The following is an 18,236-nucleotide window of genomic DNA, read 5'->3' as shown; positions in this document are numbered from 1 at the left end:
TATTTTTGTGCAATACTATAAAACAAAGAGACATAATATATTCTATTTTAGGGGGTTTAGAACTTTGTCTAAACAATTTAATGGTTAAGCTGTCTTTGCATAAAAATGAAGGATTTGGCTTACTTCCAGTACCTTATTAACTGAACATGTCATTTTATTTGAAATATATAATGGCAAGTGGTAGTGAGTTTTAGGTTATGTTTGGTAATAATTTTTGTTTTCTATTTTTAAAAACTTGTTTTTGGGAATATTTTCATGTATTTTTGAAATAAAAAACATGTTTGGTTAGTTGAAATTAAAAAAATTATTTTTGAAGAAAAAAATAAAAATACTAAAATATGTTGTTATTAGGATTTGAACTCTAATGCTAACTTTTTAAATGAGACAGATTCATTAAATCAAATACGTGATTTCTTTGACTTTTGAAAACTAGAAACTGAAAACAACCTTTTGTATATTTTCAGTTTCTTTCACAAATTGAGTTTTAAGAACAATTTTTGTTTTTTGTCCATTTTGAGTTACCAAAAAAGTTTTTTAGTTTCAAAAATAGAAAATTATTTTTGAAAACAAAAAATAAGTGGAAAAAACGGTTAACAAACATACCCTTAATCTCTTCATTTTATTTAATTAGTGGATGATATGACCATTTTTTTATTAAATCAAAGAGAAATGCTATGTCCACAATATTTTTACAACATTTTTCATAACATATCTTAAATGGTAAATTCTTATTGGTTGTTACGGATAGATAAAAAGTAATTTAAGTTTTGAATTCAAATTACAACCAATAGCAACTTTACACCTATGATTTTTTGTTAAAATATTGTGAAAAATTGTGGGCATAGCATCTCCTTAAAACAAAAGAAAATTCCAATTAAAAAAGTACTAGAGGTAAGCTAAACCCAAAAATGAATGCATCGTGAGTCCACTCTCAACTTCCTTTACTGTAGATTGTCCAGTGTTGGTAAGATATTTGAACATGCTTCCCACACAAAGTTTCGAACTTTTGGGGGCACATTAAGTGACCTGATTTTTTTTTTCATGTGTTACCATTCAAGTGTGCAAGTGAGTGCTCAGTGCTCACCTCTACAGTGGCGGCTCTAAGAATTTTTTTAAGGTGGTCACTAAGAAATTTAAATTATATAAAAAATCTAATAAAATGATAATTTGAATATTTGCTACAATTGCAAGTCGAGTCGCTAAGAAAAAAAAAAAATGTTGCGACTACAAAGCCAAAAAGATTATAACTGTTGTTACCATTAAGGAGAACTTACAACTGTAAGTGCACAATTGCACCTGGTCCCAAGAACAGTTATGGGCTCAGGCCCAATATGCCTTAAACAATATGAATTTGTAGAGTGTGGACTTGAAACCCAGGTTAGAAGCGTGTGAGGTTTAAATGACAAACTAAAGATTGCAAATGCTCGGAAACAACAAGGAGTATAGTAAATCAGCCTCCTCGGACATAAGCCAAGAGTTGTTCTTATATTATCTCTCTCCTTGTTTCTTTTCTTTTTTAGGTTACAAAAAGTCCGTCCCCCTTTCTGTCTTAAATTGCTCTTTAAATACTACTCTTTTGAATACTTTGTACACGTGTTGCCTCACCTCCCCCTTAGCCTAGATATTTCTTTTCTCAGTGCCTTTGAATAGTAACCAGAAGTTTCTCTTCCACTGTTCAGGTGTCACTTCCCCATAAATGCGGCCAAGGTGGTAGGTGCAGGGTCTTTAATGTGGAGGTAGCAGCCTTTATCTTTGACATTTCTTCAACACCGGTGCTTCTGGGGCGTTCTAGGGTTCACCCCTTTTAACCATTGGCCTTAACCGTGTCATCCCCTAATCTTTACTATGAAATCCCGAGTTCTTCGGTGTTCATCCGAGGGTAAGCTCACCCTCGGCTGGATCCTCGGATCCTCGGCGTATGGCCCGACCCATAGTACTAACAAATTCTAAACCCAGGAGCAGGTCGGCCTTCCTTAACACGGCCCAAAAGGCCCACATTCCCATCAGGATCTTTTCACCCCCCACAACAACTACAATATTTTTCTTGGTACTATTTTTAAAGAAAAATGAAGTTAGAGATTATTTTTATTGAATAGGTTAAATGAGCTACAAATATAAATGATTAGTGATTTTTATCTTTTTGTTTATAATAGGCTTTTTGTTGATTAATTTGTTCACTTGTTTTATTTGGTTTATGTTTATTGTTATTTAGGCTAATATTTTTTGTTATTAATTAAGCCTTTTTTTTTCAAAGGGATTAAGGATTATGTTTGGGGATAGTATTAATTTTAGACTAATGTTACGTTCACAACATATTGACAATAAATCTTATGAAAAAGCTGTTTTTAGTGAATAAAAAAATAATATCAGTATTAAACCAAAATTAGAATCACTAACAACTTATCATATTACCACCGCACACCCTTAGTGCGATGACCACTCCACAAGTATAAGTGCTTGTGGAGTGTGGAGGGCAAGACTGGGGTTCAAATCTCCAGGAGAGAGCTTCACACACGCACACTTAGATTAGGTTAGAGTAGAAATTCTATCTTATATAAAAAAAAACAACTTATCACATTAAATTTATTTGAAAAATTATTGTGAAAATGTTGTGAATATAGTATTGCTCCTATATTTGTTGAACCCAAACAAAAAGAAATTTTAATTAAAAAAGTCCTTGACATAAGTCAAACCAAAAAATAAATGTATCCATCACAAATAGTACTCTTTGAATAATTAAGCATAATTAATGGTTTTAATTAAGCATAAATTAAAACTTGAGAAGAAAATATCAACTGAAACGTGCAAGTGTTGGTCATTAATTATGCTAAATTATTCAAGGAGTACTATTATTTAATATTTATCAATGTTACACATTGATCTCAGTTTTAATCATAGTCTTATTGAGATTTATGGTAATGAAAAGCCAATCACATTGAGATAGACAATCAGATAAAAAATGGCAAGTGAATACACACAAGTCCTTGCCATTTTGTAATCTTTTTGTAATCTTCAAATATCCACAAGATTACATCAATTGCTGAATCTTATTCCCCTCCGCACACCCCCCCTCCCCCCCCCCCCCCAAAAAAAAAAAAAAAAAAGAAGTTTGACGCAAGCACTTTGTAGCCATAAATTTATCTGCAGTGTGCTCCATTGCTGTGGTGATAATTGTTATGATCACTTAGCTTTGCACCGCATACTTGTAGGACACTAATGGATGTTAGAACTACCAACGATACCGCGGTAACAATCGATTTCACGATTACAAATTCCACTTGTAATAGAACCTATGTTACCTAAACTCTTCAATCCCTTGGTACATATGGCTGCCTTATGGACTGTTGCATCATCTTTGGAAGCCAATTAATAAGTTTTGCTTTATAAAACTCATTTCACAAAACAATCTATAGACAGACTTTCCAGGTTTGCAATCTTGACAGCTTCATGCATTGTTTCTGTCTGGAGTATCACGTAACCCCTGCACAGAATGATTCAGGCATTCAGGAATATGAAGCACCTTAGATGGATATGAAGTATCATTTTATGAGCTAGAAACAGTGAAGGTGATTCTGTTAAGAGTGCTTTTACAAGTGAATCATCAGCAATTTAGAAGAGACTTTAAAGTGATACAAACCTCAATACTTCTGTACATGGATGATGGATCCCTGAGAGGTTTTGATAATCTCTATGCTTCATGGTAAGGCATGACAGCAGTGTAGGGTTTCCTCTTTTCTTTTTGAACCTTGATCACAAAAACAAGATTACAACTTTTACAATTTAAGTGTATTTCTTTTAATGCTGACATGAAAGATTGCAGGTTTAAACATCAATACCTGTGCCTCTAATTCAGCAATTCTCTGCAAAGATGCCTGCTCAATGCAAGCACGGCGCTTGCACTCTTCTTCAAGCAAACCTGTAATTTGGTACCTAAACTCAGCCATCTCTTGAGCTAGGTCCTCTGCTTCTTCCTTTGCTCTTAACTTTTCCTCTCTCAATTCTTCCTGGCAAGTGGCAACCGTTAGTATGTTAACTTCTACAGGTTAAAATCAAGTCATAAAACCCCAAAGTCCAGAAAGGAGAAAAGACCCTAGGGTACTCAATCTCACTTGTAACCAAAATTTAAAAGAGACACTTCTGTGGATGGTCATACCTTAAGTTGCTTCACCAGAATTTCATATTCTTGGATCTGTTGTGACATCTTCTCCATCTTATTTATTGAATCTGCATCAGGTGCCCCTACCATTGCCAATTTTGAGAGGAGTGGACCCATGACTTTTCCATAACTGCTTCAGAAATTATCAAAATATCATACAGATGTCAAAAAAATGGAAACTGAATATAAACCTAAAAAATTAGTAAAAATTTTCAGGTCTTCAAAAACAAAACTTAATGTGGCATTTTTTCCTCAAGAAAACCTTTAAATAAAAAAAAATACATGTTTATAATCTTCTCATTTGGATGTTGGGTCAAAAACTATAAAATTAAAACCATAAGCATATTTAAGGCCTAAAATGCAGGTGCCAAATGAATAGAATTGATGATTTATAATCTACTGAAGATAAGGTGAGGAATGCCTTCTTTCATCTTCCAAATTCGTCCCTCTAAAATGGTGCAAATTTTATAAGTTGACAATATGCAGTTTCACACATCCATCCCCTCTGCTCCCCCCACCCCGAACCCCCCTGTCCAATATATATAATATTCTTTTTTTTTTTTTTTTTTCTCATTTCGACTTCTTTTTTCTGAAAAAATAAATTGCATATGATTTTCCTTGTAGAGATTCTGAAACTACATAATATTCCACTCGTTACTTTTAAGCAATGACAACCAAGAGTTGTCATAAACAGAAAAAAAATGGATCCACCAAGGAAGACATTAAGTCAAAGTCAAATCCCATAAGAAGTAACTACCCAGTCCAAGATCCAAAAAAAAAAAAAAAAATCCTTGATAAGTTGATTTATTGAGCCAGAGAGATTACCAGAAACAAAGATTTTATGGTTAGAGACTATTGATATATGGATAGCAAAAGTGCCTCTCGCAGGTCTAAAGAGCAGACAATAACAAAAGATTCTTCCCTTTCTCAGCATTATAATATTATCAAAAAAAAATTCTTTACTGGACATGAATCACATACAAGTTAATTAGTAAACAAAAACAATTATAAGTTGAAATGTACCTAATTTCTTTAGATATGCTAATCTTGTTCTCTGGTTTACTCAAGGAAGTCTGATACTTCTGATCTGATCTATCCTTGTTTTCCAGCCATTCTTCAATTTTTTGACAAAATACCCTAGCATTTGTTTCAGATTTATCAAGCTTTTCCTTCAGTTCCTTATTTTCCTTATCTAGGTGTTCCATAATTTTCTGTGCATTTTTAAATTGAACCTCAAGCTCTTCAATCAACCCATTCATCCTAGCTTTTTCTTGAACAGTTTCTTCCTGGATTTTCTTAGCCTCAATGCAACTCTGCTCCAAAGCCGTGATATCAAGCCTCATGCTTTCTATTTCACATTCAGACTCTAATGCCATGGATGAGATTGACTTCTCTAGTTTCTCTATGCACAAATTTGAATTTTGTAACTCCACTTCTTTGCTTTCCAGTTCCTGCAACAAGAACAACCGCTCTGAGGCAGATCTCTTCAGCTCCTCCCTTAGCCTGTCAACATTCTCCGGTAAATCTTCCATGTCTGATAATTTCAGCTCAAGGCTGTGTACATGCTTTTCCAGGAAGTTCACCTCCGTGTTCCTTACATTTAGTTGATCCTGCAGGTAATCTGTGATGAATGTTGTGATTGGGTTAAGCCAAAGAAAACTGTTAACATGTCAAGTCATGGATGGAGGACAGCACGCTGCCAAGGCCATCAATGTGCACACATCATTATATTGTCATTGATAACCACCGTAAAGGATACATCCTAAAAAGCCCAGATGGCTGAAAAATATTGGAAAGCAAGAGTTAAAAAAGTGGATCACATAATAACATGTGTGTTGAACACAAATGATCTTATTGTTGGAACCATAGATACATTAACTGCTTTTCCCCTGAAGCCCGCGTAATCACTCATGAACTATTTACAAAAAGAGGGCATTAGGCCCTAACTCTTGATATGATTGATCAAAATACCTTATAAGAGATTAATTAGGGTCTATAATATCATGAGCACTTGCATGATACTGTTTCAGTTTCTACATTGTCATAACTACTGTACAAGCCCCAAAAGAATTCGGAACACATTCATCTAGAATGCTTACTTTAGAGGAAATCATATATTACAACACATTCATCAAATAATAGAATGAAATCAATGTCATCCATGGTTTGTATACCAGACAAAAAATGGAATAGAGCTTGAGGAATCAAATATAGACGACTTTATCAAATGCCACTGAAACATCTATCATTATCAAAATGCATGTTTAAGAGATGGCAATTTATAAAACTATGAAGACATCATCAAATTTTTTCATTGGTAAATACACACACACTCAATGAGTCTTTTAATCCCTTTATTAATAGACATCATAATTTAATAGAATGCAAACAAGCTACAATAGTTCCACACACAAGGAAATCCCGTTAAAATAATCATAATCAGCCGCAGAAACTTAACAACTTAAGCAAATATTTATCTTGAAATACAAGAATAACCACCTATTTCTTGAAAGCAGTTCAACAGTTCTTTTTCCAACTTTTCAATGTGCTTCTTGTCTTCTGTACGAGCCTCTGACAACGATTTCACATGTAGCTCTAGTCTCTGTGTCAAACAAAAGTCTGAAATCAGATACTATGCTGGAGATGATAGTTCTAGAACCTTACAGATATTCTGCCAGAATATATTTTTCTGGTTAAACAGCAACAACTTCTTCATAGACCAAAGAAGAGTAATGGAGTGGAAAGTTAAAACCACAATATTTTGTTTTTCCTTTTATATCCTTTAATTTCCCCACCTTTTTTTGCCCTCATATCAACATTTTTGCTTCAAATTAGGGATTTTTTTTCCACATGCTATTCTGAAAATTATAATTAGAAGATTTGTGGACTATTTGGAAAACAACTATGCTTGATTTGGACACTCCTTTTCCAGCAGCTGATTCACAAAATAACCAGATACAATTACAAAGGTATGTGTCACTTACAATATATACTAAGTTGGACAATTCAGTCTATCTTATTAGTTCACATATCATAATATTTATATCATTAAGAGGTAGGTATTCAAGAGGATTGATCATAACCGGCCTACACATGTCACAACAGTCAATTATTCTCTTTGTAATCCACTATCTAATTCATGCAGTTCAAAGCATGCTACAACTGCATTTGAAAATATTATATTTTGTAACAACAAATTTTTCCCTTACTTCACTAGTTTCTATATTACAAGAAAATTTAAAAAGTAACAAACTGAAAGTAAATAGAAAATAACACATGTAGAGGCCAATGAAATGGAAAAACAACACGCCCATACATAGTTCATTCATCCAAAGAGGATTCAAATGAATGACTTAAGCATATCAAAGAAAATGAATTTTTTCTGTTTCACAATCTATTGAAATGAAAAGAAAACTTCTATAGAATCAAAACATTACCCTGATCAGATCAAAGCTTTGGGATTGTGAATCTTTCAGCATGTCCTTTTCTTTCCTTAACTGCATACAATTAAATAAATTGATCAATAATAAAAGAGAAAGGTATCAATTGGCAAGACCACTTACAGATATCCATATTAAAATATGAATTGATAAAAAAAAGACATTGGCCCAGCCAATGGCTCAAAAATATTACTAAACTAAGGTCTTCCCAAAATAGGACAAAGTGACAACCAGTTTCTTCTTTTTCTTTTTTTGGATGAATGGTAATTTTATTCAGACCAAGGACGCCTGCAATGCAGGATACAAACAAGCAGCATAGCTGCAACTATTCATCAATGACAAACGCTACACACTGAAACTAGCAACAGCAAACAATACAGATTACATTTGAAGCCTAACAAAACATGAGTCTAACAGAGCACCCTTATGGACTGAATCCGGAAGCTTCCAGATGTAGCAGAGCTTCCTGTGACCTTGGAACCTTCCTCATAGCAGCCAACTGAAATCTTAAAGCCTCCTTTATTTGATGGATCAACTCTTCTCAATTCTAGCCCTTTCACCAAAAGCACAAGCATTCCCCTCCAACCAAATGAAATAGATCGAGGCAGTCCAAGCTAATCTGCTTAAAGTAGCCTTAAGACAAGTTTGTGTAGCAACAAATTTATCTTTGATGGATGCATCACCTTATCCAAATTAGTTAATTAGACTGGAGAAGCTACAATCAAAGAAAAGACAGCTTATGTCTTCTACTTCACTCTACTACTGAGAGGATCAACCTGTCCTTTGTAAAGAGTCTATTTTAACAGCCAGCCAACAAATGAAGGAACACTTTGAAACTGATTTCTGAACTAGATAGCTAACCACCAAGAAACTTATGGCAGTTTCCCTCCAATAATTTTAATGTTTCCTTGCAATAATAAATCTTCACACAACAGAATGCTAGATAAGCCACTTTGAATCTGAGCTAGAGCTTCAGATTTTGCAGGGAGCATCTTCCAGCTACCATTCAGCAGCACATCTGAAAGCTTAGCTTTATCACCACCAGCAACATCAAAAAGCATCTTTGACCAAATCTCACATAGAGAGGACAGAGAGGGTGACAACAATTGAACCAGAGAAAGATACAGTCACCAGAACCAACTTTGAACTGAATCCACTGCCTCACACTTCTCTTAACAGAAGAAGGGATGGGAACAAGTCACTGCTACTTTCAATTAAATTGCTCATGCAATCTAAAGACAACACCTTGGTAGTTATTATTTTTTTCTTTTTTCTTTTCTTTTAATTGTTTTTACCCCTAAATCATCAATCTTAAACTCAGACAATAATTTTATGAAGAACAAAATGTGTTGCTCAAGCAGTAATAGTTACTTCCTCAAACTCTTCATTGCAGAATATTTCATGGCAATTTTCACATATACAATGCTAATATAAATTAATGTTGACACGTCAGCCAAGAGCCTTGTAAACTAGTAGCTCAAATGGCACTTCCCGGGGTTACCAACGGAGACATCCAGGGTTCAAGTCCCCCCTCCCCCAAATACTGAATAATATATATATAAAAAAAAATGTTAACACTTCAACTCAATAACTAGCTGCTTACAGTTCTCTAGGAGAATTTATCAATAAAAAAGTACTCTAAGATAATTTGAAGGCCACAAATTAAATTTCCAATAACAACATCCTTAAAAACATACACAAAAGTAGGTAAATGGGCATGAAATATACCTCTCTAAATCTAGTCCCAATCTGAACGAGTTCCTCAATGTCAGAAGAGTCATCACTATCATTCTTCACGCGATGAGACATTTGTGCACGGAAAAGCCAAACAAATGTTCAAAATGTATGATTACCCTGTATTCATTTATTAAACTATCAGAGCCCGTCACAACATAAGAACAACATTAATTAATGCCATTAATAATAAACAAATGATTAACATAGATAATTCAACATATTCATGTAAGCCTCTAAAAACAAGAGAAAAGCCCATTAAAAAAAAAAAGGTGAGAAATTGCTTATAATTGTCCCTTCAAGAATACAAGAACACAACGCATTCGTCATTTCGCAAAAATAGTTATGATGGCATTACTATTCTTTCTGGCCCATGACTATAATTTCAAAAATATGAATCATTTTTCAAAATTTCCACACAAGATAAGAAATAAAACCCCATAAAATAAAATAAAAGCATTTGATATACCCATAATTTGAGAATAGTTTCCTCTAACAATTTACACAATATCTTCTCCCAATTAAAAAAGTAAATAAATAAAATTTCTAATATTCACTGAACCCAGAAATGAAGAATCAAATACATTAACAGTAATGGGTATTGCAATTTATAAAAAGAAAAGCTAAAATTCAACATGGGTTTGCATCATTTGGTGCTAAAGTGAAAGCCTTCAACATGAAATCATGAAAAACCCAAATAAAAATAAAATACGAATACAATAAAAATACAAAAATTTCTTCGATTTTTTTTTTTTACCTTCGGAAGCGTGAGTCAGAGTCTGGAAAGTTTTCAAATTTGAGGCAAAGAGATTAGGATTTGTGGTTTTTTATTTTTTTTCAAATGGGAAAATTTTTTTGATACTCCGAGAGAGAGTTTTGTTTGTTTTGGGTGATACTATATTAATAATAATAATATTATTATTATTATCGGACAGCTCAAAGTTTAAACTACACTTTTGGAGTTTGGAGTTTGGACAAGTAATTTGAATGGGAGCGGTTTGAGCTGGCGATTTATTCGGGTCGGCCCACCTAAAAGTGGGTTGGTACAAATTTTTTTTTTTTAAATAAAATAAAAAAATAAATATATTTTGGTTCTAATTTGGGAGGACAAGCTAGTAGAATTTAAATTTTAAACTATTTTGCTTTTGCCAATTCCATAAAGTTGTACACCTTTTGTCATGAGTTGTTGTTATGTCTGAAATTTTTGACCTACAGCTTTGGCATCAGTTCAGGCATGCAATTTTTTTTGTCTATTTAAGGGTCTATTTACGATCGGCTTGTTTTACTGAAATTAAAATTTTTTTTGCTGAAAGTATTGTAAATAAGAGTAAAAAAGTTAGCTGAAATAGTATAGTGAGACTCATGAAGAGTACCAAAAAGTGTAGTGGGACCCATAAATAGTAGCAAAAATAAGCTGAATTGTAAAATAAGTTGGCAAAATTAATCATGCCAAACAAACACTAAGTATAAATTTTTTTATGCAATAACTTTTTAAAAATACTTACATCAGATTATCTATTTTACATTTTATTTCATTAAAATATTATTTTTTATCAGTTTTTTTATTACTCTCTTAAATTATCTTTCTCTTTTTGTGTATATAAATAAAGAAATATTAAAAAAATAGATTTGCATGTGAATTGTAGCTGTGTATATTTATACGATTATTGTAAGAACAATCTAAATTACACAATTGTAGATAGACTGATGTTGGATGTACAACCTTTACTCTTACGTTATTATACATGGACTGATGTAAGTGTTCTATGTAATATACTATAAGTAGAGTTCCTTAATTAAAAAAAAAAAAAAAAAAACTATGGTTTATGGTTACGACAAATTAAATTCTAAGTTTTTAATTTTGTCAATTTTTTTGACAAGTAGACAGTAGGGAGGGAGATGTGGAGGTGAGATTTGATAGACATAAGATGAGACACCACAAATGATGTCATTACCATTGAAATATATATATATATATATATATATATATATATATATATATATATATATATACTACTATTTAAGAAGCTTCCCCTGTTTGGATTCCATATTTTGGATGCCTCAAGTACCCTCATTATATCCACTTACAAGTTTTCAACTAACAAGGATAAATATGTAAATTAAAACTCTTACACTTTAAAACCCGCAAACTCACGTACACTTTGCAGTTTCTATCTCAGTTTCTATCTCTCATTCTTCTTCAAATTGAAGACATTTAGTTTAGCTCTACATTCTCCTTTCTTTTTCTTCAGATTAAAAACATTTATTGTCAGAGGCTCCAACAAATTTCCAGGTTCTATCTTTTGCAAGTTCCTCTTTGTTTTGTTTTGTTTTCTTTGGTTTATGATTGACTTTCTTTGAGTTCTATTTTTTTTTTAATGTATCACGTTAACTCTCTTTCTATTTTTTTTTTTTTAAATGTAATTCTGAAATGAATTGTCATTTCATGTTGTAGGTATCATGATCCAAAGATAGGGCTGCCTATGCTACAAAAGAAAAAATCATTTGCGAACAGTTAAATAGTATGGCTTCCCTTACCTCCTTTAGTAGCATTTGTTTACACTTTATTTGAAAATTTTGATTTGAAATAAAAATAGTTACCATCCGTGCTGCATCAAATGTGAAGGAAGCAATTCAAGAAACTATGAAAGAAATTTTACTGCTACTGGGTTTTTGCATGACTGGAAAGTTTCCATCCGTTCATATCCATTTGCCAATTTTTTATTTTTTATTTTTTATTTTTTTTTTAGAATGCATTTGCCAAATTTCCTTCTTTGTATTTTTTTTTTCTTTTTAAGCAATTTTTTTTTTTTTTACCATCATTGTCTATGTTTTTGGCATTAAATTTTTTTATTTTTTTTATTAAGGTATGTAGCAACCTCTCAATTCTGATTTTCATTTGCAATCACATGGTTAGATCTCCATTAAGAATTTATTTAAATAGTTGATAATGTGGTGATAAGATTTTAAAGAGCTCATGATAGAGTTAAATTCTAAAAAAAATTTATCTTTATTTTGACCAATTTTAATAGGATTTCGGTAAAAATGATTTCATCAAAATGTAAATCAAACACAAACTCTAAAGTTTGTGTTTAATTGCCACAGGTATCTTTAATTGCCACACGCTAACTTTGGTTTGTTGAATAAAGTTTTTTTTTTTTTTTTAAATACTTGGTTTAACTCTAATTATTTTATCTCTCTCAGGTTCACGTACGCACAAATTTTTTAGATTACATTGAGGAGTTATTAGAATGAAATATTAGATAAGTTCGGGTGAGAGACTTTACAAAAATTATTATATGATTTAAACCTCACATAAAGTGGTTATTATCTAAGAAATTGTTGTAAAAAAATTTCTTTTGTAACCGAAACTATTTTATCATTTGTATAATTCTAAGTCAAATTCAATTTAAATTTTTTTTCATAAGTATAAATTAACTACTCTATAAAAAATGTTACGTACCTTTTTCTCAGTTTTAAAAGTTGTTGATGTTGTTGATATATTTGAAATTTAAACTCTTTTTAACTTTTGTTATAGATGTGTAGTAAGTGGCCAACTTTTAGAACTAAAAAACTAAAATTTTGGATTAAACAAAAATTGATAAATGTTATTAAATTTTTTTAAAAAAGAACAACAATAACAAAAATAATGTGTATCTCCTGCAATAAAATTTGAACCAACTGAGTTTGAATTCCTACCCAATTTTTATTTTATTTTATTTTATTATTATTATGAGAATTCCTACCCACTTTATTAAGCCATCCGGCTTCTTTTTCTCTTTTTGCTGAATAATTGCAAACTTTTCTATATAAAGATTTACTATCACTCCTAAAGTTTTTAGTGTTTGCCACTTTACACTAAGGCATTTCAAACCGTTGATTCTTGGGACATGATCCATATGATTGGTGTGAAATGGCACACGGTGTTGGACCAGAATCTCAGTTTGTTTTTTATAAAAAAAAAAAAAATTTCATATAAATCATAATTTCACCCGTGTATTTGTCTGTGTCTAGCAAACTGAAAATTCCTTTTGTGACAAAACTTATATTTATCATTTGTATAATTCTATGTTAGATTCAATTTAAATTTTTTTTTCATAAGTATTAATTTACTACTTCATAAAAAATGTTACGTACCTTTTTCTCAGTTTTAAAGGTTGTTGATATATTAAACTCTTTTTAACTTTTGTTATGGATGTGTAGTAAGTGGCTAACTTTTAGGACTAAAAAACTAAATTTTGAGATTAAACAAAAATTGATAAATGTTATTAAATTTTTTTTAAAAAAAGAACAACAACACCAAAAATAATGTGTATTTCTTGCTATAAAATTTAAAATTTAAGCTTTTATTTGAAACTAGCCTCTAACGCGCATGCTCAGAGGCTCTTCTATTTTTTAGGTAAAGGTTAATTTAGAACATTTATTATAATTTGGAATTACTACATTTTTCAATTACAAAAAAAAACCTAGGGGTGTGGTGAGTATTATGTGCTGTGAAATAATTTTTCATCACACCCCTAGGTTTTTTTTTGTAATTGAAAAATGTAGTAATTTTAAATTATAATAAATGCTCTAAATTAACCCTTACCCAGAAAATAGAAGAGCCTCTGAGCATGCGCTCACGCGCGTGCTTAGAGGCTAGTATATATATATATGTGTGTGTGTGTGTGTGTGTGTGTGTGTGTGTGATTTGATAGCTAGGGATGAGGAGATTTGAATCCTAGTTGTCCGTTTGGAAATTGTACAAGGTGCATATTGAGCTACACGCTCTTAGCTCGTTGGGCTATCATTTAAACCCCTTAATTTTTTCATTTTAAGTCTCATCCTTTATAAGTTATGACAATATTAACACTTTGTCCGCATCTAATTAAAACCAATAACAAAGAAACTGCTTTTGATACTAATTATTTCAATTCACTCATCCTAAATATTAGTTTCACCCTTTCTTATTTTTATTTTTATTTTTTTCATGTCCTCTATCTCCCTCTTCATCTCTTTAATACAGAGAAGTAGACAATCACTCAAACCAAAACAATGCCTAATAGGTCATTGGGTGTAATTAATAAGCACTAAATAATAAAAAGAAAATTTTCGCAATAAATAGGTTGTATTTATTGTTTTTTAAGTGGTTCTCTCTTTGTTTTTGTCCAATTAATATGCTCAAAGACTTTAAGAGTTTTGTATTCATTCGTGAACTGACGTGGATACATGGATCTACCTTTTCATCTTTTAATCAACTTTCCATGATTTATATAAGAAGAATATAAGAAGCACGTATGTTTATGTTAAGGTGTATGTTTATGTTTATTTTTTTGACTATGTTAATTATTTTTAAAAAAATTGTTTTTTTTCCTGTGCATGTTTTGATTATTTGTATTAGAACTTTAAGCTTTTTGCAAAAGTTTATAAAGTGACTAAAAAAATTATGTTATAAAGTTCAATTCTTAATTTTTTTATACATAAAAAATATAGGAAAATGGTTTTTCTTTCTATACTTTTAATATATTATTTATTAAATACCTTTTTTTTACTCTATTAAATAAAATTATTAAAATTGCATAAATCCTACAAAATCACTCATTTATTATTTTTAATATGGTTTTGCAAAACTTTGAAAAAAGAAAATGAAAAGGGAACTCCTTACCTCCAAAGGCTCCCATTGCAAAGCTCCTGAGGGGCTGAGACTTGAGATGGCTTATTTGTTGTAGTGGTTTGTCTTTAGATCCTTTGTGGGTTTTGCCAAGAAGGGTATTACATCTTCTTTTTCAGTGGAGGAGTTAGTTGGGGGTACTACATCTTCACTTCCAATGTTTATAAACTCTGGTCTCTTGTGCATGATTTATGCTTATTTCCCCCTCTTTTTATACTATTTGTCTGCTTTGTGATGAGATCTTTTTGCATGATGTAATCTTTTTCTGATAAATTTTTTCCTACTTGTCAAAAAATAAATAGGTTTTGGAGGTGAACACATTCTTCATTCTAAGCACTGTTTGGTACTGTTCCCTTACTACAATTTAGCAACAATTTCACGTTCATAAATGTCTCGCAAGGCTGCTACAATATTTTGCAAACCAACATATGTAGAAGAAGTAACAAATAAAATATATATACGCTAATTAAGTACTTAACATTACCATAAAATAAAAAACGTGAATATAATAATAATAATAATAGTAATAATAATAATGACAACAACAACAACTAGTCACTAACCCGTGCTATGCATGGGAACCTATTTGCGAGGAAGACTAAAATAATTTTATAAAATCTTAAATTGATTCAGAAACTACATTATTACATGATTTGCTCTTATATGACTTCAATTTGTGTTACAATTTGATGAATAAACCATTGTTTGAACGTGCAATTGCTTACAAAAAATTTGTCAAACAATTTTAAATACTGCAAAAAATAACTTTAAAATTCAGATATTAGAACTTCTGAAAGACTAAAAATATTAAAGAATCAAATGAATCACGGCTTAGAAATTATTAAAACAAAACAAAATATATATGACTAAAAAATAGAAAAATATAAGAAAAAGATTGGGTTATATTCAAAAAAATAATCCATGGCTATAAGTTTGCACCCTATCACAAAATGTCACGTTAGTGAAGTAGAGAGATAATAATAATAATAATAATAATAATAATAATAATAATAATAATATCAACATTTAAGTTTGAGTTTAAGTTGGACTTATTAGAGAGATAGAGTATTACTCCTTGTTAAGTTTGGATTAAACAAAAATAATTTTGTTAAAAAAAATGATGAGTTTGAGTTTAAGTTGGACTTGTTAAAGAGATAGATTTTCACTCCTTGTTAAGTTTGGACTAAACAAAAATAATTTTATTTAAACAAAATGATAATTTTATTTAAATATTGTGCTGATGTGAAAAATTGTGAGAGTTTCAGAGGCTTCGGTTATAATAATAATAATAATAATAATAATAATAATAATAATAATAATGTGTGTTTTAGCTATCTAAAACATCAATATTTGGCTTTAAACATATATCATAGAAATAAAATAAAAGAGGAAAAACTAAATCAAGATATTGATATCACTATACTTATATTGACCTTCTTGATCGTAAATAAAATATTCTTCAATTCAAATTTGTGCTTCATTACTAATTTTAGTAGCAACATATTTAAGGATGATAATCATAAACAATTTATTTTTCTTTTTTCTTCCAAATTTTTGGAAAAAATACTTAAAAAGAAAAGTAAATTGATTTTGGTTCTAGGCTTTATGTAGTTTTAATAAAGCTATTTAATAGATTTTAAAAAACAAAACTTATTTAATAAATAGTAAATTAAAAATATACAAAGACAAAAGATTAAAAAGAGTTGAACCTTATAAAAAAAAATTTATAGTCACCTTATAATTTTTTGCAAAAGACTTAAAGTTCTAGTGCAAAAAATTGAAACATGTAAAAGAAAAAAACAATTCACACACACACACACACATTGATTTCATAATTAATAAGGTCTCAAAAGATAAACATTAGCATAAACATGAACATAACAAAAATAGTTTCATAAAAAAAATATTGTGATTTTCAGCTTTCTAAAATATGAACTTTTGGTTTTAAACATATGTAATACAAATAATAGAAAAAGAGGGAAAACTAAATCAAGATATTGATATCACAATCCAAATTTGTGGCTCATTACTATTTTTAGTAGCACCATTTTTACGGATGATAATCATAGACGAAGCTATCTTTGGAATTGGCTTTGGATTATTATTCGTTTTGAGTCAACTATACATATCAGAATGATTGCAAACTAAAATTTGGAGGACATTGATTAGTATAATTGACATCATTTTCACATTAGGGAAATTACTCTCTTAACTCTTATCACTATTTAAAGTTTTAGTAAGGTCAGCATTTTGTTTCTAGTTTAATTTAATTCTATTATTCATATACTAATATTTCAATTCAATTTATTTAAACCCCACTTCTATCAATTCTAAAACAAAACAAGAAAAAGTCATTACAACTATAGTAGAATTGCACCAATTATTCGTAGGGATGAGTGCTCAAGTAAGATCAATTACCCCAAATTGAGACACAATTCAATGAAGTTTTAAAAACATCAAGGTAAAAGTCTTTATCCTTGTTATCGTCCTTTTTGCGAGCTTTGGGTGATTAGAGTTGGGCTTCTTTGCAGATAAGAAGGTTATTTTCCTTTTTTCTTTCATTTAAAAAAAGAGTAAACTACATATTTAGTCCCTAGTCTTTACACCATATTTCAATTTGGTCCTTAACCTTTCAATTGTGTCAATTTGGTCCTTAACCTTTTAATGTCGTGTCAATTTAGTCTTTGCCATTATATATTAGATGAAAATTGTTTACATAACAAATAGCCAAAATAAAATTTTAGTTTATTATCACATCAACAGAAGCTAATTTTTTATTTTGGTCACTAGACATGTCATTAATTTTCATCCAAATAGAAAACAAGGAAAATTATCTTTACACAAGGTTTTCCATTGAAACAAACGGAACATAAGGGAAAAGTCTTTATCCTTGTTATCGTCCTTTTTGTGAGCCTTGGGTGATTAGAGTTGGGCTTCTTTGCAGATAAGAAGGTTATTTTCCTTTTTTCTTTCATTTAAAAAAAATATTAAAAATAAAAATTAATAAATGGATTTTGATTTTGTCAGCTTTATGAAGTTTTAATAATTTTATTTAATAGATTGTCAAAAATATATATTATTTAATTAATAGTAAATTAAACATATAGAAAGAAAATACATTTTTCCTATAATTTTTTTGCACCAAAAAAAGTAGTAATAAAGAATTGAACCTTATAACATAATTTTTATAGTCACTTTATAAATTTTTGCAAAAAACTTAAAATTCTAGTGCAAATGATCAAAACATGTATGAGAG

The 18,236-nt window shown here is 30.4% G+C and overlaps 1 protein-coding gene across 4 annotated transcripts; it reads right to left on the bottom strand.

Annotated features, from left to right (window-relative positions):
• Nucleotides 1–3,089: 3,089 nt before the first annotated feature.
• LOC142630467 (uncharacterized) lies at nucleotides 3,090–10,282 on the bottom strand. 4 transcript variants are annotated; one of them, XM_075804464.1, is made up of 9 exons: nucleotides 10,088–10,282; nucleotides 9,325–9,450; nucleotides 7,594–7,653; nucleotides 6,656–6,758; nucleotides 5,180–5,777; nucleotides 4,154–4,289; nucleotides 3,837–4,004; nucleotides 3,638–3,745; nucleotides 3,090–3,551 (listed from the first exon to the last, which is right to left on the bottom strand). In XM_075804464.1, the coding sequence occupies exons 2-8, from the start codon at nucleotides 9,403–9,405 to the stop codon at nucleotides 3,689–3,691; spliced, it is 1,203 nt and encodes a 400-aa protein (XP_075660579.1). In that variant the 5' UTR covers nucleotides 9,406–9,450; nucleotides 10,088–10,282; the 3' UTR covers nucleotides 3,090–3,551; nucleotides 3,638–3,688. The 4 variants fall into 4 exon arrangements, with proteins under 4 accessions (XP_075660579.1, XP_075660581.1, XP_075660580.1 ...); XM_075804466.1 differs by having other exon boundaries at nucleotides 3,090–3,520; XM_075804465.1 differs by having other exon boundaries at nucleotides 3,090–3,481.
• Between the last annotated feature and the right edge of the window lie 7,954 nt (nucleotides 10,283–18,236).

The sequence above is a fragment of the Castanea sativa genome, chromosome 4 (genome assembly GCF_040712315.1).
Source record: "Castanea sativa cultivar Marrone di Chiusa Pesio chromosome 4, ASM4071231v1".
NCBI classification, from domain to species: domain Eukaryota; kingdom Viridiplantae; phylum Streptophyta; class Magnoliopsida; order Fagales; family Fagaceae; genus Castanea; species Castanea sativa.
The sequence above is the reverse complement of the archived record's forward strand: the minus strand, read 5'-3'. Positions and strand labels throughout refer to the sequence as shown.

Excerpts from the sequence above, each read along its gene's own strand:
- LOC142630467 (XM_075804464.1), bottom strand. The coding sequence starts at position 9,405 with ATGTCTCATCGCGTGAAGAATGATAGTGATGACTCTTCTGACATTGAG. Across the intron at positions 4,005-4,153 it reads TTCTGGTGAAGCAACTTAAG|GAAGAATTGAGAGAGGAAAA; the intron begins GTATGACCATCC and ends GCCACTTGCCAG. Across the intron at positions 3,746-3,836 it reads TTGCTGAATTAGAGGCACAG|GTTCAAAAAGAAAAGAGGAA; the intron begins GTATTGATGTTT and ends TTTGTGATCAAG.